Here is a 21,282-nt window from a genome sequence, read left to right as displayed (position 1 = left end):
CTGAGGCTGAAAACAGATTGTAGGGCAACACCCTTATTTATCAGCTTACATACACAACAGCTCATTTGCGATATAAAGGCAATACGCGTTCCATGCTGGTACAATTGTAGCAAAATTTGCAGACTTTTTGTATTGTGTTTGTCAAAGTATGTAAGAAAAACAATAAACGATTGGGGTAATCCTACAGGACAAAAGAAACTAACGATATGCTTCAATCTGAAAAGGTATAGAAAGCGGTATATGGAGTTTTGGAAATGGTGCACATAAGGGGTTTTTGGGGATATACTTTTTTTTTTCTTTTTCGTTCTTGCATGCAAGGCAGTTTGTGGGGGGTTACGTTGATGGCTGGGAGCCTAGGGCATTCCACATTCTGCCATACAAGCTGGAGCGCTTGGGAAGAGGGGCACGGGCAGGGATTGAGTCAGTAGACGCACGCCCTAACCTTAAATCGATAGGAGACAATGGTACATTGCTGTTGTCGAGGGACAATCGACCGCCAGATGCCAGGATGGAGAGGGGGCTTTTATCCAGGGTCGTGCGTGGTTTTGGCGACGAAGCAGTTTCTAATTCAACAATGCGTAGTTTAGCTTCAGCAAGCATAGATTCTAACTCGCTGCACCTTTCGTCGTCTGATTCAAAAGGCTGTCGATTCGCGATATGGGTGGTATGTCGTCGACCAAGGGGAGGTGAAGCGGTCGAATCAACCACAGCAGGACGACGGTTACGTTCAGATCTGGGTTTGGCTGCCTTATTTGCTTCCAAATGCACACGTTCGCGTTCAGCCATCAGACGCCGTAAGTTGTCATATTCCTGTGCCATGGTAGCTTTTTCTTTCTCAGCTTGGAGTCGTGCTTGATCCAACTGATCGTGCTCGTCTTTCATGGATAACAACTTTTCCACAAGTGCCATTTGTGCGTCTTTCGCCATTTCATGTTGAGACTTAAGGTCAGCTAATTCTTCACAAATTTTCTCCAGTTTCTGCTGAAGCTCAAATACTTCCAGTCGACTTTCCGGGTCACGCTGGCATCGCAAGTCGTCGCCATCAGGGACTGATGACACCATAGTTAGACGAGTGTATTCGGTAAATGAAGTAGCTGTTGAAGTGGCTTCATGACTACTGTCGCTTGCGACGCTGGTACTATCATCACCGCTGCTGCCGGAAGGTTGTTCGTCTCTATCACAGTTGACGGTGTCATGATTCAAGCTCTTTGCCTTTTCGAGTTGCAACACCTTGCGTTGCAACTGATCTCGCTCCGCTGTCAGGTCCGAGTTTTGCATCATACATTGTAATTTTTCTTGGGAAATTTGCATGTTATCCTTTTGCAATTGTGATAACGCAGATACAAGATCTTCAATCTGCTGGTGCAGTACTGCATCTGCAGCTCTGGGTGATTGCACTGGTATGTATTCGTCACAAGCGGAAGGTGGTAGTTGAGAAGAGATCTTGGACACTGAGTTACCTCGTATTAAACTGCCGATGCTCTCTCTTTTCTTTGCGCTCCGTTTAGTCTCCTTTTCCTCATCACTGGCCGCACGCTTGTCTTTGGTTGGTCCAGTAGAATCCCATAGCCATTTGCCAGATTCGCGGTTCTTCTTCTTGGTTTCGTCACTTGTTGTACTGGATGCCCGCTTCCAAAAGTTGAGTCTAACCGCCATCACTTCCTGCGATCGTTTCTTTTCCTCCTCAATGTCTGCCAAGTATTGATCCGAAAGTTGATCCAACTTGTCTCTCGTGATAACATCACTTAGGGCCATGGCGTCGGCAATGACAAGCGTAGAGTTGCTCTGGTAAGGTTCATGTAGCTTGGAAGTCAAAAAGTCAAGGACCTCTTCAAATTCTCCCATGGCAAGAATGTCATCTTCCGATTTTTTGAGCATAGCAATGGCTATTCGCATAATGGTCTCCGCAGCTCCTTCAGCAAAGATGATATCATAGATGCGCATTACCAGTGATATCGGGAATGAATAGGCAAACAGTGTCAAAAACCATTGGGATGCATACATGGGTGGATGGACCGAAAGGGCATCCAGGTGATCGGACAGTTTTGGCAATATTTGAGCCAACAATGATGTGAACTGATAAAGTCGAAGTTGTAGACCTTCCATGTTCAAAGTAAACATGGTTCTCATATCATAGGTTTCCATGAGTCTGTTGCAAAGAGAACGAATCTTCGAATATTAGCTATTTGTCAGTCAAAATGGAGACGGTCAGGGATGCGTACTACTTACCTAACAAATACACAGAACGCTTTTTGTTCAGGCATCTATGATCGACGCATCAAATCAGAACCGACTATTCCATTACTTTCATCTCGGCAATTCACCACACTTACATTCATGAGCAACGGACCAACCAAAAAGGCTAGGCCTTGGCAGTATCCCACATAGGAATCGTACAAGCTGTAGGCTTTCAATACACGTTCCATAGCCTTTTGTCCGTCTCCTCCTTCCTTCTTGAACATCTCGACATGCGGAAAAGTACGTGCAAGATCTCTCTGGATGACTCGATCATAAGGCGATCGCTCTTGGATAAGCTGAGGATAAACTGCTTCCAGGTTCAGGGAGGCGGCTTGAGACATAGCCTGCCATACTAGGCCGCGAAGCTTATGAGGTACACCTGCTCGGAGTTTAGCTGAAACAAGATGGGACAGCTTCAAAGCAACGGTTGGAAAATCATCTATCAAGGCACCCCAAAACTCCCAGTCAATATTGCCGTCATCCGCAGCAGGAGTGTATTGGAAGGCAGTCTTTAAAGGGGATGTAGGAATACTGGCTTGAACATCTTCATCCTCTTGATAGGGGGTATTTGTCGAGTGGGTTATAAGACTTTGCAAAGTTGAAAAATGAGCTTTTAGCTCATTGGACTGGATGCAAATGGATTTTGGATCTTCATCCAGCAAGGCGTTCTGCCGTTCGATCTGTGCCAAGATAAATTCTGTAGACTCCTGTTTAGTACCAAAAAAAAAGTATAAGAAAATCGTGTATGAAGATTATCAGACGTCAAACATGGAACATAATCGTACTTGAGGCGGTAGTTTTGCATTTTCCTCCTCTAAACGCTTGAGCAACGGACTTTCGTGGACATCATCTTCGGTTGGATCAGACCGGATCTGAGGGTATAGTCTAAAGTTTGGAATAGAGTTGGGTATACGACGTCGCTGAGCAATAGTCATGCTTGTATTTTTGCGGGGTCTCGGAGCAACGGTGAGTCGCTGTGGCGGTAAACTCTTTGATGGCATCGGAGACTGGCTAGGAGAATGTATATCATCTCTTTGCAAGATTTCCTGCATGTTAGCGGGCGATGGATTTTGTTGGTAAGCTTTTAAAAGACTGAATGTTTCTTCGTTATAGGCGGAGGATCCATTATTTAGGGTCGATAAGGCATCCAAAAGTTGCGACTTTCGCACCGAGTCAGGGCTATTTAAGGCGGACGTATCGACCAATACTCCAGGTATAGGTACTCCCGGGTCCAGGGCCAAATTCTTGATCATGACGGCGGGATGGAGCAAATCAATGGAATGATATAGAGAGCAGATCACAAAAGATGGCGAGAGAGAAATGGATGGAAGGATGGATACCACAGCGTAGTTAGCTTGGTGATTTTTCCCCCTGTCACACACGAACACGCAAAATGCAGAAGGAAAATGAAATTGTTTGTGAGTGACTTTTCTATGCACTGGGCTGCTTGGCTGGCTTGGCTGAAAGTGAAGTAGGAAAAAAAAAACACAATTTAGCCTATTATTGCTCCTGTCGCCCTTCTTGGTCGTAACCTACTGCCTCATAATTGGTGTTAACACCTGACCCTTCGTTCAAGACCGGCTCACATCCTAATCGTAACCTCGTTTTTTTCATATTTCTTCCGCTGCTGGGTCTATCACGTCTTTTTATTTTAACTTTTAGTAATAAGAAAGCTGTATGATGTCTAAAATGGTGCAGCCAAGAATGAGAACATGCAGAATATGATAAATCTATCTTAGCCTTTACACTTCAGTACTTCTTTCGCACAAAAGCGATATCATGTTGTCGTCACCATTGGCAAAAATGTGTATTGGGGAATGTTAAAGCACTATTTTGGCGAGGTCAAGGCATGTTCCTTGCAAAGTAGCTGATATGTTGATGTTTGGAATATCAACCATGTTATTGTTATTGTATTTTGGCCGCTGCTCGCCCGCAAGGGACAATATCCTTCTCTTTAAACAGGTTTTGGATGTTTTTACCAACGGTCTTGACAACGTACAGATCAAGAAAATCCATTTTATATACAGTCTTAAGGAACTTTATGAAAGAAAGTTGTCCTACACAGAGTTTATTTATGAAGCATAAATGTAACAGTCAAAGATTTATTCCAATACAGAGCATGATTATGGGAAGAATACTATTTAATTTATCTGTAGGTGCAGTGTTGGGAAAGTGTATTGGTGATTTCATAGAAGCCATCTGATCAATGAGGAAGATACTATTTCCACACATATCACAGCGGTACGATCTCCTGCTGCTACTGTTATGCGTTGATTTCAAAGTTTGTGCCACTTTTGGGAAACGCCGAAACCGTAGATAAAAGTAAGCAAAAAGAAAAAAGACTGTTAAGCTCCACCAATTGGCAAAGACATCGACCATTCAGAATGAAAAAAAGTGTTATATCACTAGTATGCTGGATGGCAGCATTAGGTCAGTAATTACAATTCTACCACTTGCCTCGAACGACAATGCTCACACTAGCTCTCCGCTTCAAAATAGGTCTGGCGCATAAGCCAGGTAAACACTACGTCGACGGTACAGCCGTAATAACTCTTCTTTACTGACGCTTTATAAAAACTCTCAAGTCGTATTATGGCATGGAATGGGTGACTCATGCTGTGACCCGGAATCGATGGGAAGAGTAGCAGGGTTGATCCAAGAGGCGCTTCCGGGAACTTTTGTACATAGCGTGCAGATAGGGGATGATCCCGATAGTGATGCCAATGCTGGATTTTTCGGTAACATCAATGAACAGGTCAGTTAACTTGATCATCAGAGGGTGATATTGACGTAAGGCAAAAGTACTCAAATGACTGTGTAACAGCTAGAGAAGGTTTGCAATGATTTGGCGGAAATACCTGAGCTCCAAGACGGGTTTAATGCCATTGGCTTCTCACAGGTAAGTCAATGTATGAGATTCAGAAAAATATGCGTGTAAAGACCCGGATCTGAACGTGTATTTCATATCGCTGCAATAGGGTGGACAGTTTCTAAGGTAAGTGATGAAAAGTGGCCGCGTGAGCCGCCGGTTAGCCTCGGGTGTCCCCCCCCCAAATGGCTAACATTCTCTCTTTTCTAGGGGATACGTTCAACGCTGTAATCAGCCCGCTATCCATAACCTAATAACATTTGGCTCTCAGCATGCTGGTGTTTCGGACATACCTGGGTGCGCAGATCAACCTGATTTCCGCTGTAACTTGATGAGGAGTATAGCACGGAGAGGAGTCTACACAGATTATGTCCGCAAGCATATCATTCAAGCGCAATACTACAAGGATCCCAAAAATTACGACGGTAAGTTGTCAAATACGCGTTGACTTTTGTCAAAATGCATTCCTAACCTAACATGACATTATATTTTTAGTCTATTTAAACAAGAATATTTTCCTCCCGGACATCAACAATGAATTTCTTCTTCACAAGAACAAGACATATAAGCAAAACCTGCTGTCTCTGAATAAGCTAGTATTGATCAAATTTGCGGAAGATGAAACAGTTCGTCCAGCGGAGAGTGCGGTAATTTTATTTTCAGGGATCGACAGTTTTGGTTCAGTCGCGTTTGCTTTACTGACGTTTTCGTTACTCAATAGTGGTTCTGGTTTTATAACGAGGAAGGTGATCTCATTCCTCTAGAGGATCAGCCTCTGTATACTAAGGACTGGCTGGGATTAAAGACACTCAATGAGGATAATCGGATCGACTTTGAGGTTTGCCCAGGAGCTCACGTTCGTATCAAAAATAGCATGTTCCATCCATCCGTTATTGACATCATACTAAAGTGAGAATTTTTTTCCTCGGTTCATCCATCGTCGCGTCTCCTCTAGATGCGCATCTCAGACGAATATTTGATTATGATTGTTTCAAAATATCTTTCATCCGATCTACCGCTCCTCATGCAACAGACGCCCGCATAATGTATACAACATATTTGCTATCTTCACTAGCTTTTCTTACTAGGGTTTTTTCAAAAGTGGGTTTCTTTATTTACATCCGCATACATTTCTGAGAAGACAATGCGCTTGGTTTTCAAAATTACCTTCCGCTCACGATGATGTCCATATAATTTTCCCAATACAATTGAATAGAGCCAGATTGGCTTGTGTCGAGGCGTCCAAAGGTATCAGTCGCCTGCTTGCAAGTGATGCATAGATCGATGAAGGATGGAAAGTCTATATCATCCGGTAATCGACGACCTTTCTGTATTTTACCTTGCATCAAGTTTTGTTTATGAATCATGAGGTGTATCAATCTTGGTGGCAACCGAATCCCAAAAGCAGCAAGAGCGTTCTGAAGCTCAGAGTGGGAGATCCGTCCACTGCGATCGGCATCAAAACTGAGAAAGATCGAATGCCACTGACTAAGATATTGCCACAATGCATTCAATGCCGGTGGTGTGAGTGTAGGAGGACCTTGGGTACCTGGGGGTGCGAAGGACCGTGCGAGTTTAAACGCTGCATACAAAAAGATAAGTATAGATCAAACTGGAACAGAGCGACCCAACTATTTTCGTTTTTATTCCATCCCTTGTTTGCATTGATAACTCGCCCCCCGAAGATGTCACTTTGACCGACCTCAATTTCGTGTGGTCGGTCGGCTTTGGTGGACCTCCACTCCGGGAGCCACCTCCACCAAAACCTATCCCCGTCAAAATAAACGAAAACTATAATCTTACCTGTGTCCTGATCAAATGGAGCCCAAAGTGAGCTGCCACGATCGTTCAAAAGATTGTGCATCTCATCCAAGGTCAAATGACCTTTCTGACCGCGATCATATCGAGAAAACCACTGTTGAGATTCAGCATCGGATGGGGGTGGGTAGGTCATTATGTGGAATAAAAGGGCAGAGGGAGCGGTGGAGCGAGTTGAGGCGAGGCGAGGTGGGGCTGGTTAGTGCTGAATATGGGATGTGTGAGGTAACAGTCAGCCAAAAATAAACCTGAGAGAGAAAATCCGAATTTCCAGACTGTTAAGCTTTAACCAGTCCCTTACGTGACCCAAGGCTACGTATCTCGTTTTGGCAGTGGCAATGACAACAATCGAGAATTCCATACGCTGGTTTCAAAACAAGGCAATTGCTTGATGTCACGTTATGACCCCAAAAAACTTGGCACCATAAGGATGTCGGGACCCTATCATTTGGTGTCAGTAAAGGAGCGACATGGAAATAGGAGAAAGCGGCGGGCAGAAGGAGAGATTATTGAACAGTCTGGGGCTCTTTTTTTTTTGTAAATGTCTAAATTTTTCATGGTGAATGGGACCTATTGACGTTCTTTATCCCTCCCCCCAATCTCCTTGGCTATTTTACTAATGGGGCAATGCTTTTTTTTTTTTTTTTGGCTGGGATATTTTTTGCAACATGGTCCATTTTGTGAAGAATAACAAACGCTATAAATACATAGTCCCATTCGTCGCAACTACGTATTTTTCTTTCCTGCAAACGTCTTCATCCTCACCTCTTTTTCTTTTCAATCTCCATGCACACATTCTTGCTGACGGTGTTGGCGGTATACCTATTCGTTGGCTCGGTGCAATGTCGTCCTCTGTACTCTCTAGCATTGTTATCATTAGGCGGCCTAGAGCAAGAACCCGTCTTACTGCCAGACTTTGCGTCATCCATTTTTAATGCCAATCGTGAAAAAGTCTTGGCTCTAGAAAAGTCTTTTACCGAACCACCCTCTAGTGCAGATGGGACTAGCTTATCGATCACCGACGTCAATGACAGGTCCATCGAATCAAACCCCGATCTATCGACTGCAGCTTCCGCAGCTTCTTCACCGGCAGCGATAGACGACGAAGTATATGAAGATGACGAGGATGACGAAGTAGATATGACTCGCATCATTGAGGAAGATTTTGATGTTGATATCAACCGTTTTGCCCAACTCCTTTCTGTCCATCTCTTATTTGATCACTTTGAGAATGCCGTCACCAATTTGTCTAAGAAAGTATCTCGCCGCTTTCAAGAAACGATCCAGTTCAGCATTCTCTATGGAAACGGAGACTCTGATATCATCACCGAGGAATCTATTGGTTCAGGCAACGAAATGACGTTTGATATTCAAGTTCTCAAAGGACAAATACGAGGTGCAGTTGGATGTAAGTACAAATTCCTACCTGTAACAAACCCTCCCCCCTTTAATTTACTAATTTGGCTCTCAGCTTTTATTGAGGATAATCTACCCAATGTATGGTATCAACATGCAACCTCATTAGATAAAGCATCTTTGCAGCAACAAATTCGCCAAATCACCATGTCTCTCTGCGGACCTTACTCAAACAAGGAGGATACCGTATTGTATTCTTGTATTGCCGAACACTCCAATCAACTTCAATCTCAGATGGACCGCTTCGTTGGCAAAAATCTGGATCGAACCCTGGCATTTGTCACCAAACGTGAACTTCCCCGTCTATTCGAAGCAACTGCATCTGAAGTCCACAGTGTTTTGCTTTACTTCAACCGACATGTCCTCCTTAGCAGCGACAAGAGACTTCAAATCCAACTTGCTCGCCAAGCTGAGGCCACAGAGGAAGAGTGGATTCGCAAGGAAGTTGGCGACGTTTTTGAAGCCGCCGCTCACTGGGAACACGGTTCTGATGAGGACCAAACCGTCAATTCGGTTGCAAAGTTTGCTCAACTTGCAAAAGCCTAAAGATAACCTACATCTCCATACCAACTCTTCATTCCATAGCATATTGTAAATACCTATCATAGCATACCCCCCCCTCTCAATGTAAATTGCACCTTCCACTCATTCATCCCCCTCCCTTCCTGTGCTTATAACACTCTGCTACATAGTTTCAACAACATCAACTGTATATTTTATCTTTACTTGATTGTTTGATAAACCCTTTCTCCTTTTTAAAAAGGTAATGAAAAACCGCTGTGAAAATCGCCACTCTGAAAGGTCGGCTAACCGGGAAAGAGAGGGCACATGCCAAGAAAACCACGTATCCCAGGCATACCGTCTGCAACAGTTTATTAACCATTTGTCCCCCCTGCTGTGGATCACAATTTAATTATAGCTCTGACCATTATCTGATGGACGAACGTTGTTGCACAGTCGGATAGCTTCACTGCGGTCAAAGTGTCGAATATATTTCTTTCACTGTAACTTGCACCTTAACCAGGTGTCAAAAAAAAAAAATTGTCAAACAAGGAAAAAAACAAAAACACAAAAAAAAATAGAGCCAATGTCGTCGGATGCGATTGCCAATCAGGTGCACTCTGCCGTGAGTTTATCAAATCAACAGTTGAGCAGGATTGAATCTAGCTTCCACACGTAACACAATTTAATGGGCTTTGATAAGCAGTAACGAAAGCCACCCTGCTATCCGACCTGCCATAGAGACAAAATGGCAGAGGAGCCATATGTGAGTGACCGGGCTGGTGGTAATAAATCGTAAGCATGCTTTCGTCAGGCAAACGTCTCACCCCGATTATCCTTCATTCATTCGCAATTTTTGCAATAATTTCACGAGTCCCTTTGTCCTTGCAATACTTCGTTATCCCATTTTCATTTTAATTTTGTTTACAATATCCCATTGTTATTCTTCATGACCACATTTATAAAATATTTCCTTCTTCGTCCTGTTTCTTTCTAGAAAGCCCCTGACCCAACAATCTTCCTAAAGACTATATAATATATGATAAATTGCAGCGTATTAAAATCAAATTTTTTGCTTCTCACGACAATATTCGGTATGGATTTCAAATCCAAAGTTTATTTTTCCTTTAGATACGAGATACTCAATACATAGTAGGAGACAAATTAGTAGATGAAGTAGGGAGGAGGGCGAATCTAGTTCTTGAGTTGAATGCGAGGCGAGGTCCAAGTTTCATAGTCAGAGTTCTTGGCGGGGTTACCAAACTGCTTCAGAGCTCTGAACTTGATCCAGTAATAACCATCAGGAGCAGCAACACTGGAAGCAGTCTGCTTGAAACCCTTGGGAACGTAAGATCCTTGCCAGGTGGTCTGGTAATATTGGGCACCCGATTCCAAAGTGTTACGAGGGATGTAAGCCAAATCAGTCTCGGTATAACCGATGAATTGCTTGTTGTTGTCCAAGAGTTGAGCTTCAATATAGGCGGTACCACTGAGAAGACGGTACACAATGTAGGGAGTAGTGGTATTAAGATTGCTACGGTCTAAAACATAGGTTTGCTTGCTGGTGTATTCCGTAGAAAGGTCGTTGGAGTACAGACCAAGCAGAGTAGTATCAAAAATGGGAAGATCCTTGTTGTTGCCGACGACACCGAAGTAAGGAACATGAATGGTCTTTGCATTACCGGAAGCCTTGAATTGAACAAATCCACCATAGTGAATATGATCCTTGGGGTTGGTCTTGGGAGGAACAACAGATACCTTGACGGTGACAGTCTTACCGGGATTGACGGTAATGCGGCGAGTAGAGAAGCGGAGTGTAGCAGAGGCACTGGTGTAAGCGATGGCAGGAAGAGGGGTATAGCCGCTGTTGGCGACATCGAAAGGAGAAACAGCCAAAGACTGGTTGTTGGAGATGGTGTAGGTAATAGCAGTCTTTCCCTTGTTGGAAACCTTGAGGGTGACCGACTTGACCATATGAGCAGTGTCGTTGAAGCTGATTTGAGCAGGAGACACATGACCAGCATCCTTGATGGTATCAACGATTTGAACAAGACCAGCACCTTGGCGAATGGGGTTATCGAGTCCATCCATACCGTTAGTGACAGGAGCCAAGTGAGCAAAGTTTTGGAACTTTTCAAGGATATAAGTAGGGTCTTGATGCTTTCCAGTAGCCTCCAGGAACAAGGCAATAGAACCGGAGATGTAGGGAGTAGCCATACTAGTACCAGAGTAAGTTCCATAGCCACCGAGATACAAAGGAAGAGTAGAGAAAACTTGACCACCAATACCAGCAATATTGGGCTTGAACTGATTCTCGTTCAATGGACCAATGCTAGAGAAGGAAGAAACGGTGTCGGAGGTGGCGATGGCAACAGCAGTATAATCGGTGTAAAAGGTGGCAACGGCAGGACGCTGACCTTGCACAATGGCGAAGATGGCTTCTCCAGCTTCAGTAGAGATACCAGCAACAGGGATCGTGTTGGTGGTGGAACCAGGAGAGAAAGCACCACCACCGCTTTGATCGTAAACCAACATGGCAATGGCTCCAGCAGCTTCAACTGAGGCAGCCTTCTCATCGAAAGTACATCCTCCACGACGGACCAAAGCGATCTTGCCGTTAACATTAGATTGAACAGTAGAACCAATACAAGCGTCGTTAGTGACAGTATCTGAAGTGGCAGAGGCGACAATCGGACCAGTAGCAATGGAGGGAGAGGCATGGGATGACAGGACGTAGGGATACTTGTCATTGAGGTTGCTAACCGTGAAATAGGGAGCAAGGAAAGCAGAGTTATCAAAGGAAGCAACTGTGGTTACGCGCTTGCCAGTACCAGGAGAGCCAATTTGACCATAACCATCAGCGCCAGAGTTACTAGCAGCGATGACAACAGGAACACCTTTTCCGACAATGCGATCAGCAACAACTGATCCGATTTCTTCCTCCCAGTTGGAGCTACCGCCCAAACTCAAGGAGATGACATCGACCTTGGCCTCATAAGCCATAAGCATGGCCTGGATGATAATATCATCACTAACGGTACCAGTGCATCCAAAAATTCTCCACATGCCAAGTTTAGCTTCAGGAGCTACACCGGTGAAATTCTACAAAACATTCAAGGATCGTTTAAAATCATGCAACCATCATTGTTTGCTGTAATGGTCGTCTGAAACTTACATATTTATGATCATCAGCGGCAACAATACCAGAAACATGGGTTCCGTGACCTTCGGCTCCAGAAGCAGCGCCGCAGGCATCAAGGGGATCGTTATCAGGTACGGGGTGGGGGTTTTTATCGGCATCATAAGCATCGCCTACAAGATCGTATCCGAGAGCAACTTTGCAGCCTGTTAATTAGCAGCCACATGAAAAATTTGGGAGTGTAGCATGGAGCAAAAATAGAAAGAAAAAAAACAAACGGATGGGATCAGTTCAGGTGTTTCCGGGGAAATTAAAAAAATATCTGCCTTTGCGACTCAGGCACGTCAGGGCATTAAATGAAACCTGGAGAAAATTTACTTACCCTTTCCAAAACACCCTCCGAGAGCAGGATGAGTGTAATCAACACCTGAAGAGGAGCGTGATCAACGATTGATGCAGTCATAATACGTCAATAACTTCCGTTTCGCTTACCAGTATCCAAAATACCAACAGTGAGGCCCTTGCCATAGTAACCATAATTGTGAGCGGAGGTGACTTGGGTGAGGTTATGTGCGAACATAAGCTCAGGGGAGTTGGAGTGGGACTTGGAGACAACAGTGACCTTGGGGCGCTCTACGATGGTGTTAGGGTAGATGGTGCGAACCTCTGGGCTCTCGGCAAAAGCAGCCAAAACACCACTTGAGCCGGTGTGATGCAAAGATCGCTTTGAAACGCCATTGACGGAAGCAGTGTTACCGATCTTGACGGACATACCCTTGAACAGAGGACTGTCGTAAGTCTGGCGCATGGTGATATCAGCGTTTTCGAACTTGCTGGCAATGGATTTCAAGAAGGAGGAGTGAGAACCAGTGTAGGAAGTTTCTAGTTCGATGATATAAGAATCAGCAACTTTCTTGCTGTTCTTGCTAAGTTTGATCTTGGGATGTTGGGCTGCGTCAACGACGGACAGCACTGTCACCAAGGCGGCAGCAAAAAGAGAGATCTTCATTTCAAAAACTCGGGCGAAGCCTGCTGTTTAGTGTTAAATGAGTGATAGATAAAGAGTGGAAGGAGAGGACGTTTCAAAGGAGGGAAAGGGAACTTTTCTCGTGGCTGGAAATAATGCTCCCTTATGTTCCTAGAGCCGATCTTATTTATACCTGAAGTGCCTCAGCTCAATTTTTTCATATTTTTAATTTTCCTATCCCACATAACGTTCAAGTCCCAGAATGTCTACAATGCCCAAACTGGGGAAACTATATTTCTTTGATTATGACTGTGCCTGTGCAACTAGCCCAAAAACTTTCACAAGCTACACTTCAATTTCGACATTCGCGGCGGTTACCCTGTTCACATCCAGAAGATGATTGAATTTGGACTGGATTCTGGATATTGGAAGAAAAATACAAAGCAATAGGCTCTGTGGCAAATGTATGGCGACATGTGGCCAAGTTTGAACAAGCGCGTGTGTAGGGTTAAATTAGATGGACTCATTTTGGCGCTTGATGGCCTCTTCCCTATATTTTGCTGGTATGGCAGTTACCTTTTCAAACTCATTGTTGCCTTATCGAGTTACTGGACTCAAAGTAGTACAACAGTGTCGCACGGAAGTTGTGTAAGGATCGTCGGTAGAGCGGCCATTTGAGATTGCATAGTCCACCCGCATTACCAGGGAAAATGAGTAATCGCTATCTTTCATAGGGGCGAACCCGCAAAGACTTTTTCACATTGAGAGATGTTCATTCTCGCTTTGTAATACCACACATCTAATGCATAAGGCTTTTGTTGACGGTCTGCATGAGGCGTTCCACCATCTAAGATTCTCCACCCACTCACTTAATTTCGGTCGCGTACACGGTCGGCGGCGGTCTGCTTGGGATGGTGTTACATTAAACCTGAGAAAAAAGAGTTAGAAATTATACGCATTATGCATATTAGGAGATAACACCTCTTGAAAGGAATAAGTTTGCTTAGCTTGGTTTCTGCGTTTTCCATGAAGCGGATATAGTCAGTCGAGGTGTTACTACATGCACTTTGAGCAGATGGCATGGTGGTGGTTAGCGCAATTATAATTTTTGCACCTATAGTAGTCCACCGCTGCCATATAAAAAAATAAATCTCGTTATCATCAGTTTCTAAATTTACTCTGCCTATCAAGGGAATATGCCATTATAAACCGCTGCCAGTAAAAATGCTCTTCCCTGTGTCCCAGAATTTCGTTCACCTCATACCGCCATTCTTTTGTTCATCACTTATACCATTCGCTGCCTGACCAAATTCCATCGAATGTAGACGTATAGTTAGCCATCAAAACCGAATAATCATTCCTCGAACAAACGAAGATCATGAATCCCTTTTTATATATACTTGGTAACAGTGGGGAGAATTAATACAGTAGATAGATAGACGATAGACAAAGATCAGTGGGTTAAAAAAGACAATAGATATCCCGAAAGGCAAACGTTATTACACTGTAAAAAGATACTTGATATCTCAATATTGAAGGACAGTGGAGAACGCATAATCCCAAATTTTGGAGGTGATACCATAACCACTATCATAGTTCTTGTAGTGGTGAGCCAGATGGTATTTCTTCATCTCCTTGAGATGCTCAGGAGCATGGATAGACGCATGGTGAAGGAAGTAGTGGGTGCAATCATAGCAAATGTACGCCGCCCATGCGCCAGCCAAAAAAGCATGTGCAAAGCAGAGTGAGAAGGCTGAGTGGGCAAAGAGAACGATTGGTGTGCCTACTATGACTGTCAAGACGGGAGGAAAGACTAACCGGTACCTGTTAACATGCACCAATAGAACGATGTATATTAGTTTCAAAAACGAATTTTTCATTCACAGCAAAGACCAAAAAAAAAAAAAAATTCCGTACTTGTCCATAGGCAAATAATGGTGAATGCCGTGCAGAGTGAAATGAAATAAGAATGCCAGCCAGTGATCTGGTAAATTTTCATCCATATGGAACAAGAATCGATGCAGTGTGTACTCCAGAAGCGTCCATACAAACACTCCGGTTGAAAATCCTTGCACCGTTGATGCCATGGCACCGTGCAGGGATGAATTGTACAGCTGATAAAGGACAAACGGGATCCATACAATTGGAACCATGAACCAAGGGGTTCTGGTAAGAGGTTCCAAAATATGATTCTCGCCAAAATAGGGCGCAGGTTCGGGAAGATAGCGAGGTTTATGTACCTGTTCCAAATACAACTGCTTTGAAAACTTGGATCGCCACAGTTGAGGGAACATAGGCTTTCGAAGGTCCAAAAACCCGTTGTTTTTATGATCGACGGACGGGTTGGTTGGAACATAATATTCTGCTTCGTCGTCATCTGGTACAGTCGGTGATCGATCGACTGTGCCAATGTAGTGTTCATTCAAGAGATCGTAAGCAGCATCAGAGTGTTCGTGCTCCAACTGGTCCTTCATGATCTCGGTCACGTCGGTTCCGGCATGCTCCAAAATCAGATCATCTCCACCGGGATGATCTTGAAGAAACTGCGTTACGTCGTAAACTTTGTCATCCACTATGATCCATGTGGAGTTAGAGTGATTGTGCTTGGCAATCTGTTTTGTGGTGAACGCTGGCATCGTCTAATTTGTGCAAACGCCGAAGCCCGCGACGCTGGGGGGAAAATTACCATCTAACCTTCAAAAATTTAAACGTTGCGGAGACAATGTGACAACTCCCCAAACCAGCCATACTTTCCCGCCCGCCATGTCCAACTGATTTTATGTTTGAATATGTTTAATGCTCATTGGTAATAGAGAGGTATACAGAAATATATATTAACAGAATGACATCAAAAGAAAATAGAGACAATGAAGTTATGAGGTAAACAGGGCTGCTTTTAATAACACACAGCTTCTGATCAAGAGGGATATACAGGTTACAGCTTGTTTGCATGTGAAGGTTGATGGGTGATGTACATTTTTCGACATTTGAAGACAGTGGCATCCAGCTAATTTTGATTGCTTACAATCAATTTCAACCCACAGAGACGCCTAAGGACCAGCCAAAGACTTCAATGGAGTAGTTGTATCGCGGTGGATTTTTCATTGCAGTGGCTGAAGGTGAGCTGTTTCTAGTATCCTGGCTCAAGATGACTGAACCCTCTTCAATATTGTCATTTCGTGAATGAACAAAGAAGGTGACAGCTTTAAGGAACATCAAGAAGAGGATGATATAGTGCAAAGCCATCTTGAGCAAGTAGAACTAAGAAAGAGAAAGAGAAGAGAGAGTAAAGGAAAATAAAAAATAAAAAAATATATATTATTGGAAACAGCCCTTCATCAAAATCTCTGATTGAACCAAGATCATGTGCACATAGCTTGCGCGTGATATACAGTCAACAAGCCAGTGAACTGCTTTGAACCTGTGGTACTTTCAATACAGCCTGGTTTGCCATGTCCGCGACCGGCGAGTACAGCGCAATTGACATGGTCGGCTCAATTTCTTTAGTTTGTTATGATTAGCATGTGATTGAGATATGTATTTCATAGAACGGAGTCTGTCTCCCCTATTTTGGTCTGTTCACTTTTTGTTCGTTCAGCAATAGCCAACGAAGAGTTTGTTGTCCTGCAAGTGCGCACTGGCTGAAAGTTTCAACAAAGGTTACACCAAAAGGCTTGTGAGCAGCATTGGCACAATGGGCGTGGCTCTCACCAAAAAAAGTACAAGTGTCGTTTCGGAAAAGGGCCACTGAAAGAGTCGAGACTGCCATACAATACGATTGTATATTTGCATCCGGCCATCCCACTACTTCAATGATTTCGCCCTCTTTATTTCAGCGGCTCGAGTGTCGCCGGTTTCGGCAAGTCGTGTGCCGTCCTCTGACCGGATAATACACTGCGGCCTTGTAGGATGATATTGCTGCCCTGTGGTTGCGGGAAACAGATACTGTAAATAAAAGACCTTGAAACGATACAGTGATTAAAAATAAAATAAATAAAAAGTTCGAACTTGGCCCAAGAAAGTGCAATGGTATCAATATGACAAATTGGGCCATGGCAGAGCAGCCAGGAACTTGAACGACTTGCGCTGGGAAGACGGTCGGCTGCATAACGTACGATCACGAGTGCTCAGATATTTTTCAATTAATCGAACAGAAAATTGGATGAGGTGCTGCTCATCTTACCAAGTGGATGTCTTCAAAAAAAATTCAATGTGTTTCGAAAGATGACAATTTGACAGCAGCACGCATGAAGTTTTGGGTATTCCAAGACCAAAAAAATAAAAATACGAATTGCTAAGGTGACGGTACGTGTGGTAAATATGAACGACCCCACATTCGTCGCGTTAAAAAAGTCTGCAGCGGGTATTAAAAATGTCGCATTACCAGTTTCAGCATTACTCTCAATCTCTCGGATTGGCGTGATCCACCATGACCAAAACCTCCAAAACTCTTTTCACGGAAAATGAAAAGGTCTTGTGTTTCCATGGACCGCTGATCTATGAGGCAAAGGTATATTGGATCATAAAGACACACTGCTATAATTTGGCCATCCGCGTGCCTATCGACTTGCTAATACCAATTTGAAAATTCCAACAGGTACTACAAAGCGACAACGTTGCAGCCAAAGGATTTCAATACTTTATACACTACAAAGGATGGAAACAAACGTAGGAATTGACATAGGTGTCGCATTAACAATTTCTATCGAAACTACTGACCACAAAAGTTGCGCAGGTGGGACGAGTGGGTACCAGAATCTCGTGTATTGAAATGGACGGATGCCAACCTGGAGAAGCAAAAAACACTTCGCGATCTTCATTCAAAGAAAAAAGCTGAAAAAATTGCAACATCCGGGGAGCGATCAACGGAGCAAAAGTCTACCACCCGTAAAAGATCGAGGGATACTGCAGAAGACACTGTAAGTTAGGGCTATGACGCATTTTTAGATGCACCAGCATGTCTAAGACGGTTTCAAACACTAGGAGGAGGAATACATGAAGAGGATGGAAATAAAAATTGTCATACCGGATGTTCTAAAGGGACAACTAGTGGATGATTGGGAAAATGTCACAAAGAACCAGCAGGTAACTAATTGTCCAGGCACAGAGATCACACATGCTACTTTATTCACCATGACTAATTTTTTGCTTTGGAAACGTTAGCTCGTTACACTTCCACGAAAGCCAAACGTAACGCAGTTATTGCATCAATTTAAAAAAGAGAATACAACAAAGGATAAAAAAGAGGAACAGCAGGTGGAAGAAGTTATTGCTGGACTCAAGCTTTATTTCAACAAAGCATTGGGTTCCATGTTACTGTATAAGTTCGAACGTCATCAATATGCGGATATTCGAAAGAGATATCCTAAGAAAGAAATGTCTGATATCTATGGCGCCGAACATTTATTACGGATTTTTGGTATAGTACCCCCAGTTTCCTATCTATCAATTAAGACTTCGAATGTTCGTCAGTGAACCTGATTATCTTTGTGCTGCAGTCCAGTTGCCAAGCTTAATCACATATACAAACATGGATTCGCATTCCATACAGATACTAAAGGCACACCTGGGGCAAATATTAGAGTAAGTTTGGCCATGCGCTTCCATTTTTTTGAATAGAAGATGTTCCCAACTGCAAGCAGTTATACTAAAGATTCCGTTGATAGCTACATGTTGAAGCACCAAAAAACACTATTCATGAATGAATATATCAACGCTGACCCTGGCTATGTCTCTTTGGCTAAAAATAATTAATTTGTAGTGCAACTCCCGCAGCTCACCCCTTTGTACAGACAGATACCGGCACTTGGTCATGTATTCGAACGCAAATGAAACACATCACTTGTTATTATCATTCCTATGTTTATTTTAAAGTCGGATGCTTGGTATTCTCATATTTAAATACAAAAGTCATGGAAAAAATATGATATAATGAGTTGGCCTGTTGCAGAAGCAATTTCCAAGAACGCCCCAGCTGTCTTCAAACCCCATTGAATTTGCACTCAGTTGCCATATAGAGTCCTCTTCAGTGGCTCCTTCCCCCCATTGACTGAATCTAAAAGACGATCACGCCAATCGAAGCGCTATGAAAGATGATTTAGAACCACTATCGTCAGAGCTTTTGATAGCTGATTTAACAGATGCAGATGATACCGATTCAAAGCACTCTGATGCTGCTGGGTTTGAAGAAGATGTTTTACCATTTTTACTCCAGGCACAAGACATTGTTATGAAATTGGAATCTCGAGTGATGGAATTAGAAGAAGACCTGTTTGTAAGTATTGAATCCAAGTATAACAATTTGAAAATCTTTAATTGTAACATCCTTTGATATTCGCAGACCATTCATTCCAAATATGAATACGATCGGTCCAATTGGATGATCGGCCTGTCACAGAAAGACGAGTACATAGAGTATCTTACGCAGAGGCTTCAGAAGCTCGAGTACAGTAGCAGGCAAGCCATTGTACTATTGTCAGAGGCTGAAAAGGAGGAGTCCAAAGACATGGATGTGGAGACTCTCAAGGACGAAGACACAAGTAACAAAGTATCGCTCAGCCTTAGCTATCTACGACAAGCCCAGCAGATCAACGATGGAAATAGTGATAATCGACACACGATCAATGAGGATTGCCAAGGAGAGGAAGAAGTAGAAGGAGAGGAAGAAACAAAGACCATTGTAAATGGGGATGCGCTGGAAATGAACTTGGATGCCGGTACATCCAGTCAACAAGATGCTACCTCCAACATTGATACCTCCAACCTTGGCCATCGAAACTCTCAATCCATCAAGAGAAGACCCACATCATTTTGTCCGAACTGCAAACAACTACTAGAACAACTGGATCATCACATTGAAGAAAAGGCATTTTTGAAACGAGACTTGAAACATCTAGCGGCCGATCTTGCACAAGAGCAACAAACGCGTGCCAACGTTGCTCATGCCAAGGAGAACTTAGAGAGTGATGTAGATGAACTTGGAAGATCTCTGCTCAAGATTTTAAACCAGATCATCATGGATGAAGCAGAAGAGCATGAAAGTCTACTTCGACTCAATCGCCAAAACGTGAATATTCTGAATGGTATCGTTCAAGCTTGGGATGTGCGACACCATAGGCTCGTAGATATGAAAAACCTGATATTCGAATTGGATTCAGCTATTCAGCAAAGTAGCCAGGTCAGTGGTGTCCCTGAACCAGCTGAAGTTGATGTGAATGCTTCCCAAGGTGAAAACGGTACTCAGTACAAGGAAAGCTCGCCGCGGTCGTCAAGCATATCGGACCAATTCGAAGAATTATTGCATAGCGTATCAGACAACTATGTACATGTGGACGGACGTATTTTTAATGAATTTACTGATCATTTGAAATCCCTCGCGGAAGCGTCCAAGACAGAAAACCAAGCTATACCCCCAACCCCCTTTATGAAACGAATAATGAGAGAAGACATCGATCCATGTCTGTTTGCAGATGCATCTGGGACTTCATGGTGGCGATCTTCTTGGTTTCGAAAGAAGCTCATTGACAATATCGCTACCGGTCGCTGCGAGATACAGCAGTGGCGAGCTGACAAGGAGCCTAGCATGACCGCCACTTCAATACCATCGCCGAGAATGAGTCAAAGGGCGTCCCAGTTCCTTTCATCAAGACACTTACCACCCAAAACCAAGTGCGCTAGCTGCGGTCGAACCAGAGTTTGCGAATTTAGAATGCGATTGCAACCTAGCTATTCCGTTGCCGACCCTTCCCAAACGTCAAGTTTACCGTGGCTCCCGATTGACAGATTTTGTCGAGATCGTTTAGTGGCTGTTTGTGACTTTTACGGATTCTTCTCATATCTCAAGCAAGGACTCATGCTAAACGTTCCTGTGCTCAGTCTATTCAAACAATGCATGCAACACTTGAGAAAAATGGCTGTGGCTAGAGTCGGTAGTATTGGCTTATTTGAGCCAGATCGGATCAAAGAAATAGAGCGTCCATCACGGAAAAATCGAGAAAGCATCGTTTTGGATCATGCCGGAAGTGACTCTGGCAGTTCTGTAAGTATCAGCGAGCTAACCGGCATTGCTGGTCCACGGCAGATAGTGATCGTACATTAAGCAACATCCAACATCGAAAAAGCTTCGGACCGAAAACGATGGGAGAGCAGTAAAAGAAAGTTTTGGATTCATATTAACAATAATAAAAGCCCCACCTCGTAACGTAAAGCGTTACATTTTCTCTTTTTGAAAAAAAAGAAGGTCATCTTCAACATGTTACAAACGCTGCTGTTGCATATCGTTTTATTCCATCCTCCTCCGCTTGCTTCGCATCACCATGCCCCAGCCAGGGCTTT

General features: G+C 43.5%; 9 protein-coding genes across 9 annotated transcripts; 4 read left to right on the top strand and 5 right to left on the bottom strand.

Moving 5' to 3' along the window:
• Positions 1-300: 300 nt before the first annotated feature.
• Positions 301-3,654, bottom strand: K450DRAFT_225638 (uncharacterized protein). Its single transcript, XM_051586417.1, has 5 exons — positions 3,024-3,654; positions 2,334-2,945; positions 2,230-2,264; positions 1,461-2,149; positions 301-1,397 (listed from the first exon to the last, which is right to left on the bottom strand). The coding sequence occupies exons 1-5, from the start codon at positions 3,489-3,491 to the stop codon at positions 334-336; spliced, it is 2,868 nt and encodes a 955-aa protein (XP_051447962.1). The 5' UTR covers positions 3,492-3,654; the 3' UTR covers positions 301-333.
• Positions 3,655-4,503: 849 nt separating this feature from the next.
• On the top strand, positions 4,504-6,385 carry K450DRAFT_225635 (uncharacterized protein). Its single transcript, XM_051586416.1, has 9 exons — positions 4,504-4,668; positions 4,738-4,755; positions 4,824-4,993; positions 5,063-5,137; positions 5,217-5,233; positions 5,318-5,532; positions 5,603-5,754; positions 5,829-5,963; positions 6,063-6,385. The coding sequence occupies exons 1-9, from the start codon at positions 4,623-4,625 to the stop codon at positions 6,150-6,152; spliced, it is 918 nt and encodes a 305-aa protein (XP_051447961.1). The 5' UTR covers positions 4,504-4,622; the 3' UTR covers positions 6,153-6,385.
• Positions 6,146-7,512, bottom strand: K450DRAFT_225629 (uncharacterized protein). The gene is made up of 2 exons (XM_051586415.1): positions 6,911-7,512; positions 6,146-6,689 (listed from the first exon to the last, which is right to left on the bottom strand). Exons 1-2 carry the CDS (start codon positions 7,059-7,061, stop codon positions 6,271-6,273), a joined length of 570 nt encoding a protein of 189 aa, XP_051447960.1. The 5' UTR covers positions 7,062-7,512; the 3' UTR covers positions 6,146-6,270.
• Positions 7,513-7,557: 45 nt separating this feature from the next.
• On the top strand, positions 7,558-8,966 carry K450DRAFT_225626 (uncharacterized protein). The gene has a single exon (XM_051586414.1). It carries the CDS (start codon positions 7,712-7,714, stop codon positions 8,885-8,887), a length of 1,176 nt encoding a protein of 391 aa, XP_051447959.1. The 5' UTR covers positions 7,558-7,711; the 3' UTR covers positions 8,888-8,966.
• On the bottom strand, positions 8,967-9,317 carry K450DRAFT_225624 (uncharacterized protein). Its single transcript, XM_051586413.1, has one exon. It carries the CDS (start codon positions 9,222-9,224, stop codon positions 9,045-9,047), a length of 180 nt encoding a protein of 59 aa, XP_051447958.1. The 5' UTR covers positions 9,225-9,317; the 3' UTR covers positions 8,967-9,044.
• Positions 9,318-14,211: 4,894 nt separating this feature from the next.
• On the bottom strand, positions 14,212-15,670 carry K450DRAFT_225617 (uncharacterized protein). The gene is made up of 2 exons (XM_051586412.1): positions 14,866-15,670; positions 14,212-14,772 (listed from the first exon to the last, which is right to left on the bottom strand). The coding sequence occupies exons 1-2, from the start codon at positions 15,582-15,584 to the stop codon at positions 14,475-14,477; spliced, it is 1,017 nt and encodes a 338-aa protein (XP_051447957.1). The 5' UTR covers positions 15,585-15,670; the 3' UTR covers positions 14,212-14,474.
• Positions 15,671-15,729: 59 nt separating this feature from the next.
• Positions 15,730-16,210, bottom strand: K450DRAFT_225616 (uncharacterized protein). The gene has a single exon (XM_051586411.1). The coding sequence runs from the start codon at positions 16,192-16,194 to the stop codon at positions 15,982-15,984; it is 213 nt and encodes a 70-aa protein (XP_051447956.1). The 5' UTR covers positions 16,195-16,210; the 3' UTR covers positions 15,730-15,981.
• A 1,126-nt stretch (positions 16,211-17,336) lies between these two features.
• On the top strand, positions 17,337-18,890 carry K450DRAFT_225612 (uncharacterized protein). Its single transcript, XM_051586410.1, has 7 exons — positions 17,337-17,458; positions 17,546-17,616; positions 17,684-17,867; positions 17,932-18,033; positions 18,112-18,367; positions 18,447-18,531; positions 18,615-18,890. Exons 1-7 carry the CDS (start codon positions 17,378-17,380, stop codon positions 18,700-18,702), a joined length of 867 nt encoding a protein of 288 aa, XP_051447955.1. The 5' UTR covers positions 17,337-17,377; the 3' UTR covers positions 18,703-18,890.
• Positions 18,891-20,371: 1,481 nt separating this feature from the next.
• Positions 20,372-21,046, top strand: K450DRAFT_170272 (uncharacterized protein; the record flags this gene model as incomplete). The annotated part of the gene is made up of 1 exon (XM_051584110.1): positions 20,372-21,046. The coding sequence occupies one exon, from the start codon at positions 20,372-20,374 to the stop codon at positions 21,044-21,046; it is 675 nt and encodes a 224-aa protein (XP_051447954.1).
• Between the last annotated feature and the right edge of the window lie 236 nt (positions 21,047-21,282).

This window comes from Umbelopsis ramanniana, assembly GCF_025399195.1.
Source record: "Umbelopsis ramanniana AG unplaced genomic scaffold K450scaffold_7, whole genome shotgun sequence".
NCBI lineage: Eukaryota > Fungi > Mucoromycota > Umbelopsidomycetes > Umbelopsidales > Umbelopsidaceae > Umbelopsis > Umbelopsis ramanniana.
This window is presented reverse-complemented; position numbering and strand designations above follow the sequence as displayed.

What these genes read in the sequence shown, in the direction of transcription:
- K450DRAFT_225638 (XM_051586417.1), bottom strand. Translation starts at nt 3,491, where the DNA reads ATGATCAAGAATTTGGCCCTGGACCCGGGAGTACCTATACCTGGAGTA. An exon ending in ATGCAAAACTACCGCCTCAA is followed by an intron (nt 2,946 to 3,023) that starts GTACGATTATGT and finishes GGTACTAAACAG; the next exon opens with GAGTCTACAGAATTTATCTT. An exon ending in CATCGGCAGTTTAATACGAG is followed by an intron (nt 1,398 to 1,460) that starts GTAACTCAGTGT and finishes AATACATACCAG; the next exon opens with TGCAATCACCCAGAGCTGCA.
- K450DRAFT_225635 (XM_051586416.1), top strand. Translation starts at nt 4,623, where the DNA reads ATGAAAAAAAGTGTTATATCACTAGTATGCTGGATGGCAGCATTAG. An exon ending in TCGGTAACATCAATGAACAG is followed by an intron (nt 4,994 to 5,062) that starts GTCAGTTAACTT and finishes ACTGTGTAACAG; the next exon opens with CTAGAGAAGGTTTGCAATGA. An exon ending in TTCGTCCAGCGGAGAGTGCG is followed by an intron (nt 5,755 to 5,828) that starts GTAATTTTATTT and finishes GTTACTCAATAG; the next exon opens with TGGTTCTGGTTTTATAACGA.
- K450DRAFT_225629 (XM_051586415.1), bottom strand. Translation starts at nt 7,061, where the DNA reads ATGACCTACCCACCCCCATCCGATGCTGAATCTCAACAGTGGTTTTCT. An exon ending in TCCATTTGATCAGGACACAG is followed by an intron (nt 6,690 to 6,910) that starts GTAAGATTATAG and finishes TTTTGTATGCAG; the next exon opens with CGTTTAAACTCGCACGGTCC.
- K450DRAFT_225626 (XM_051586414.1), top strand. Translation starts at nt 7,712, where the DNA reads ATGCACACATTCTTGCTGACGGTGTTGGCGGTATACCTATTCGTTGGC.
- K450DRAFT_225624 (XM_051586413.1), bottom strand. Translation starts at nt 9,224, where the DNA reads ATGGTTAATAAACTGTTGCAGACGGTATGCCTGGGATACGTGGTTTTC.
- K450DRAFT_225617 (XM_051586412.1), bottom strand. Translation starts at nt 15,584, where the DNA reads ATGCCAGCGTTCACCACAAAACAGATTGCCAAGCACAATCACTCTAAC. An exon ending in CATTATTTGCCTATGGACAA is followed by an intron (nt 14,773 to 14,865) that starts GTACGGAATTTT and finishes GCATGTTAACAG; the next exon opens with GTACCGGTTAGTCTTTCCTC.
- K450DRAFT_225616 (XM_051586411.1), bottom strand. Translation starts at nt 16,194, where the DNA reads ATGGCTTTGCACTATATCATCCTCTTCTTGATGTTCCTTAAAGCTGTC.
- K450DRAFT_225612 (XM_051586410.1), top strand. Translation starts at nt 17,378, where the DNA reads ATGACCAAAACCTCCAAAACTCTTTTCACGGAAAATGAAAAGGTCTTG. An exon ending in TACAAAGGATGGAAACAAAC is followed by an intron (nt 17,617 to 17,683) that starts GTAGGAATTGAC and finishes AAAGTTGCGCAG; the next exon opens with GTGGGACGAGTGGGTACCAG. An exon ending in CACCTGGGGCAAATATTAGA is followed by an intron (nt 18,532 to 18,614) that starts GTAAGTTTGGCC and finishes TTCCGTTGATAG; the next exon opens with CTACATGTTGAAGCACCAAA.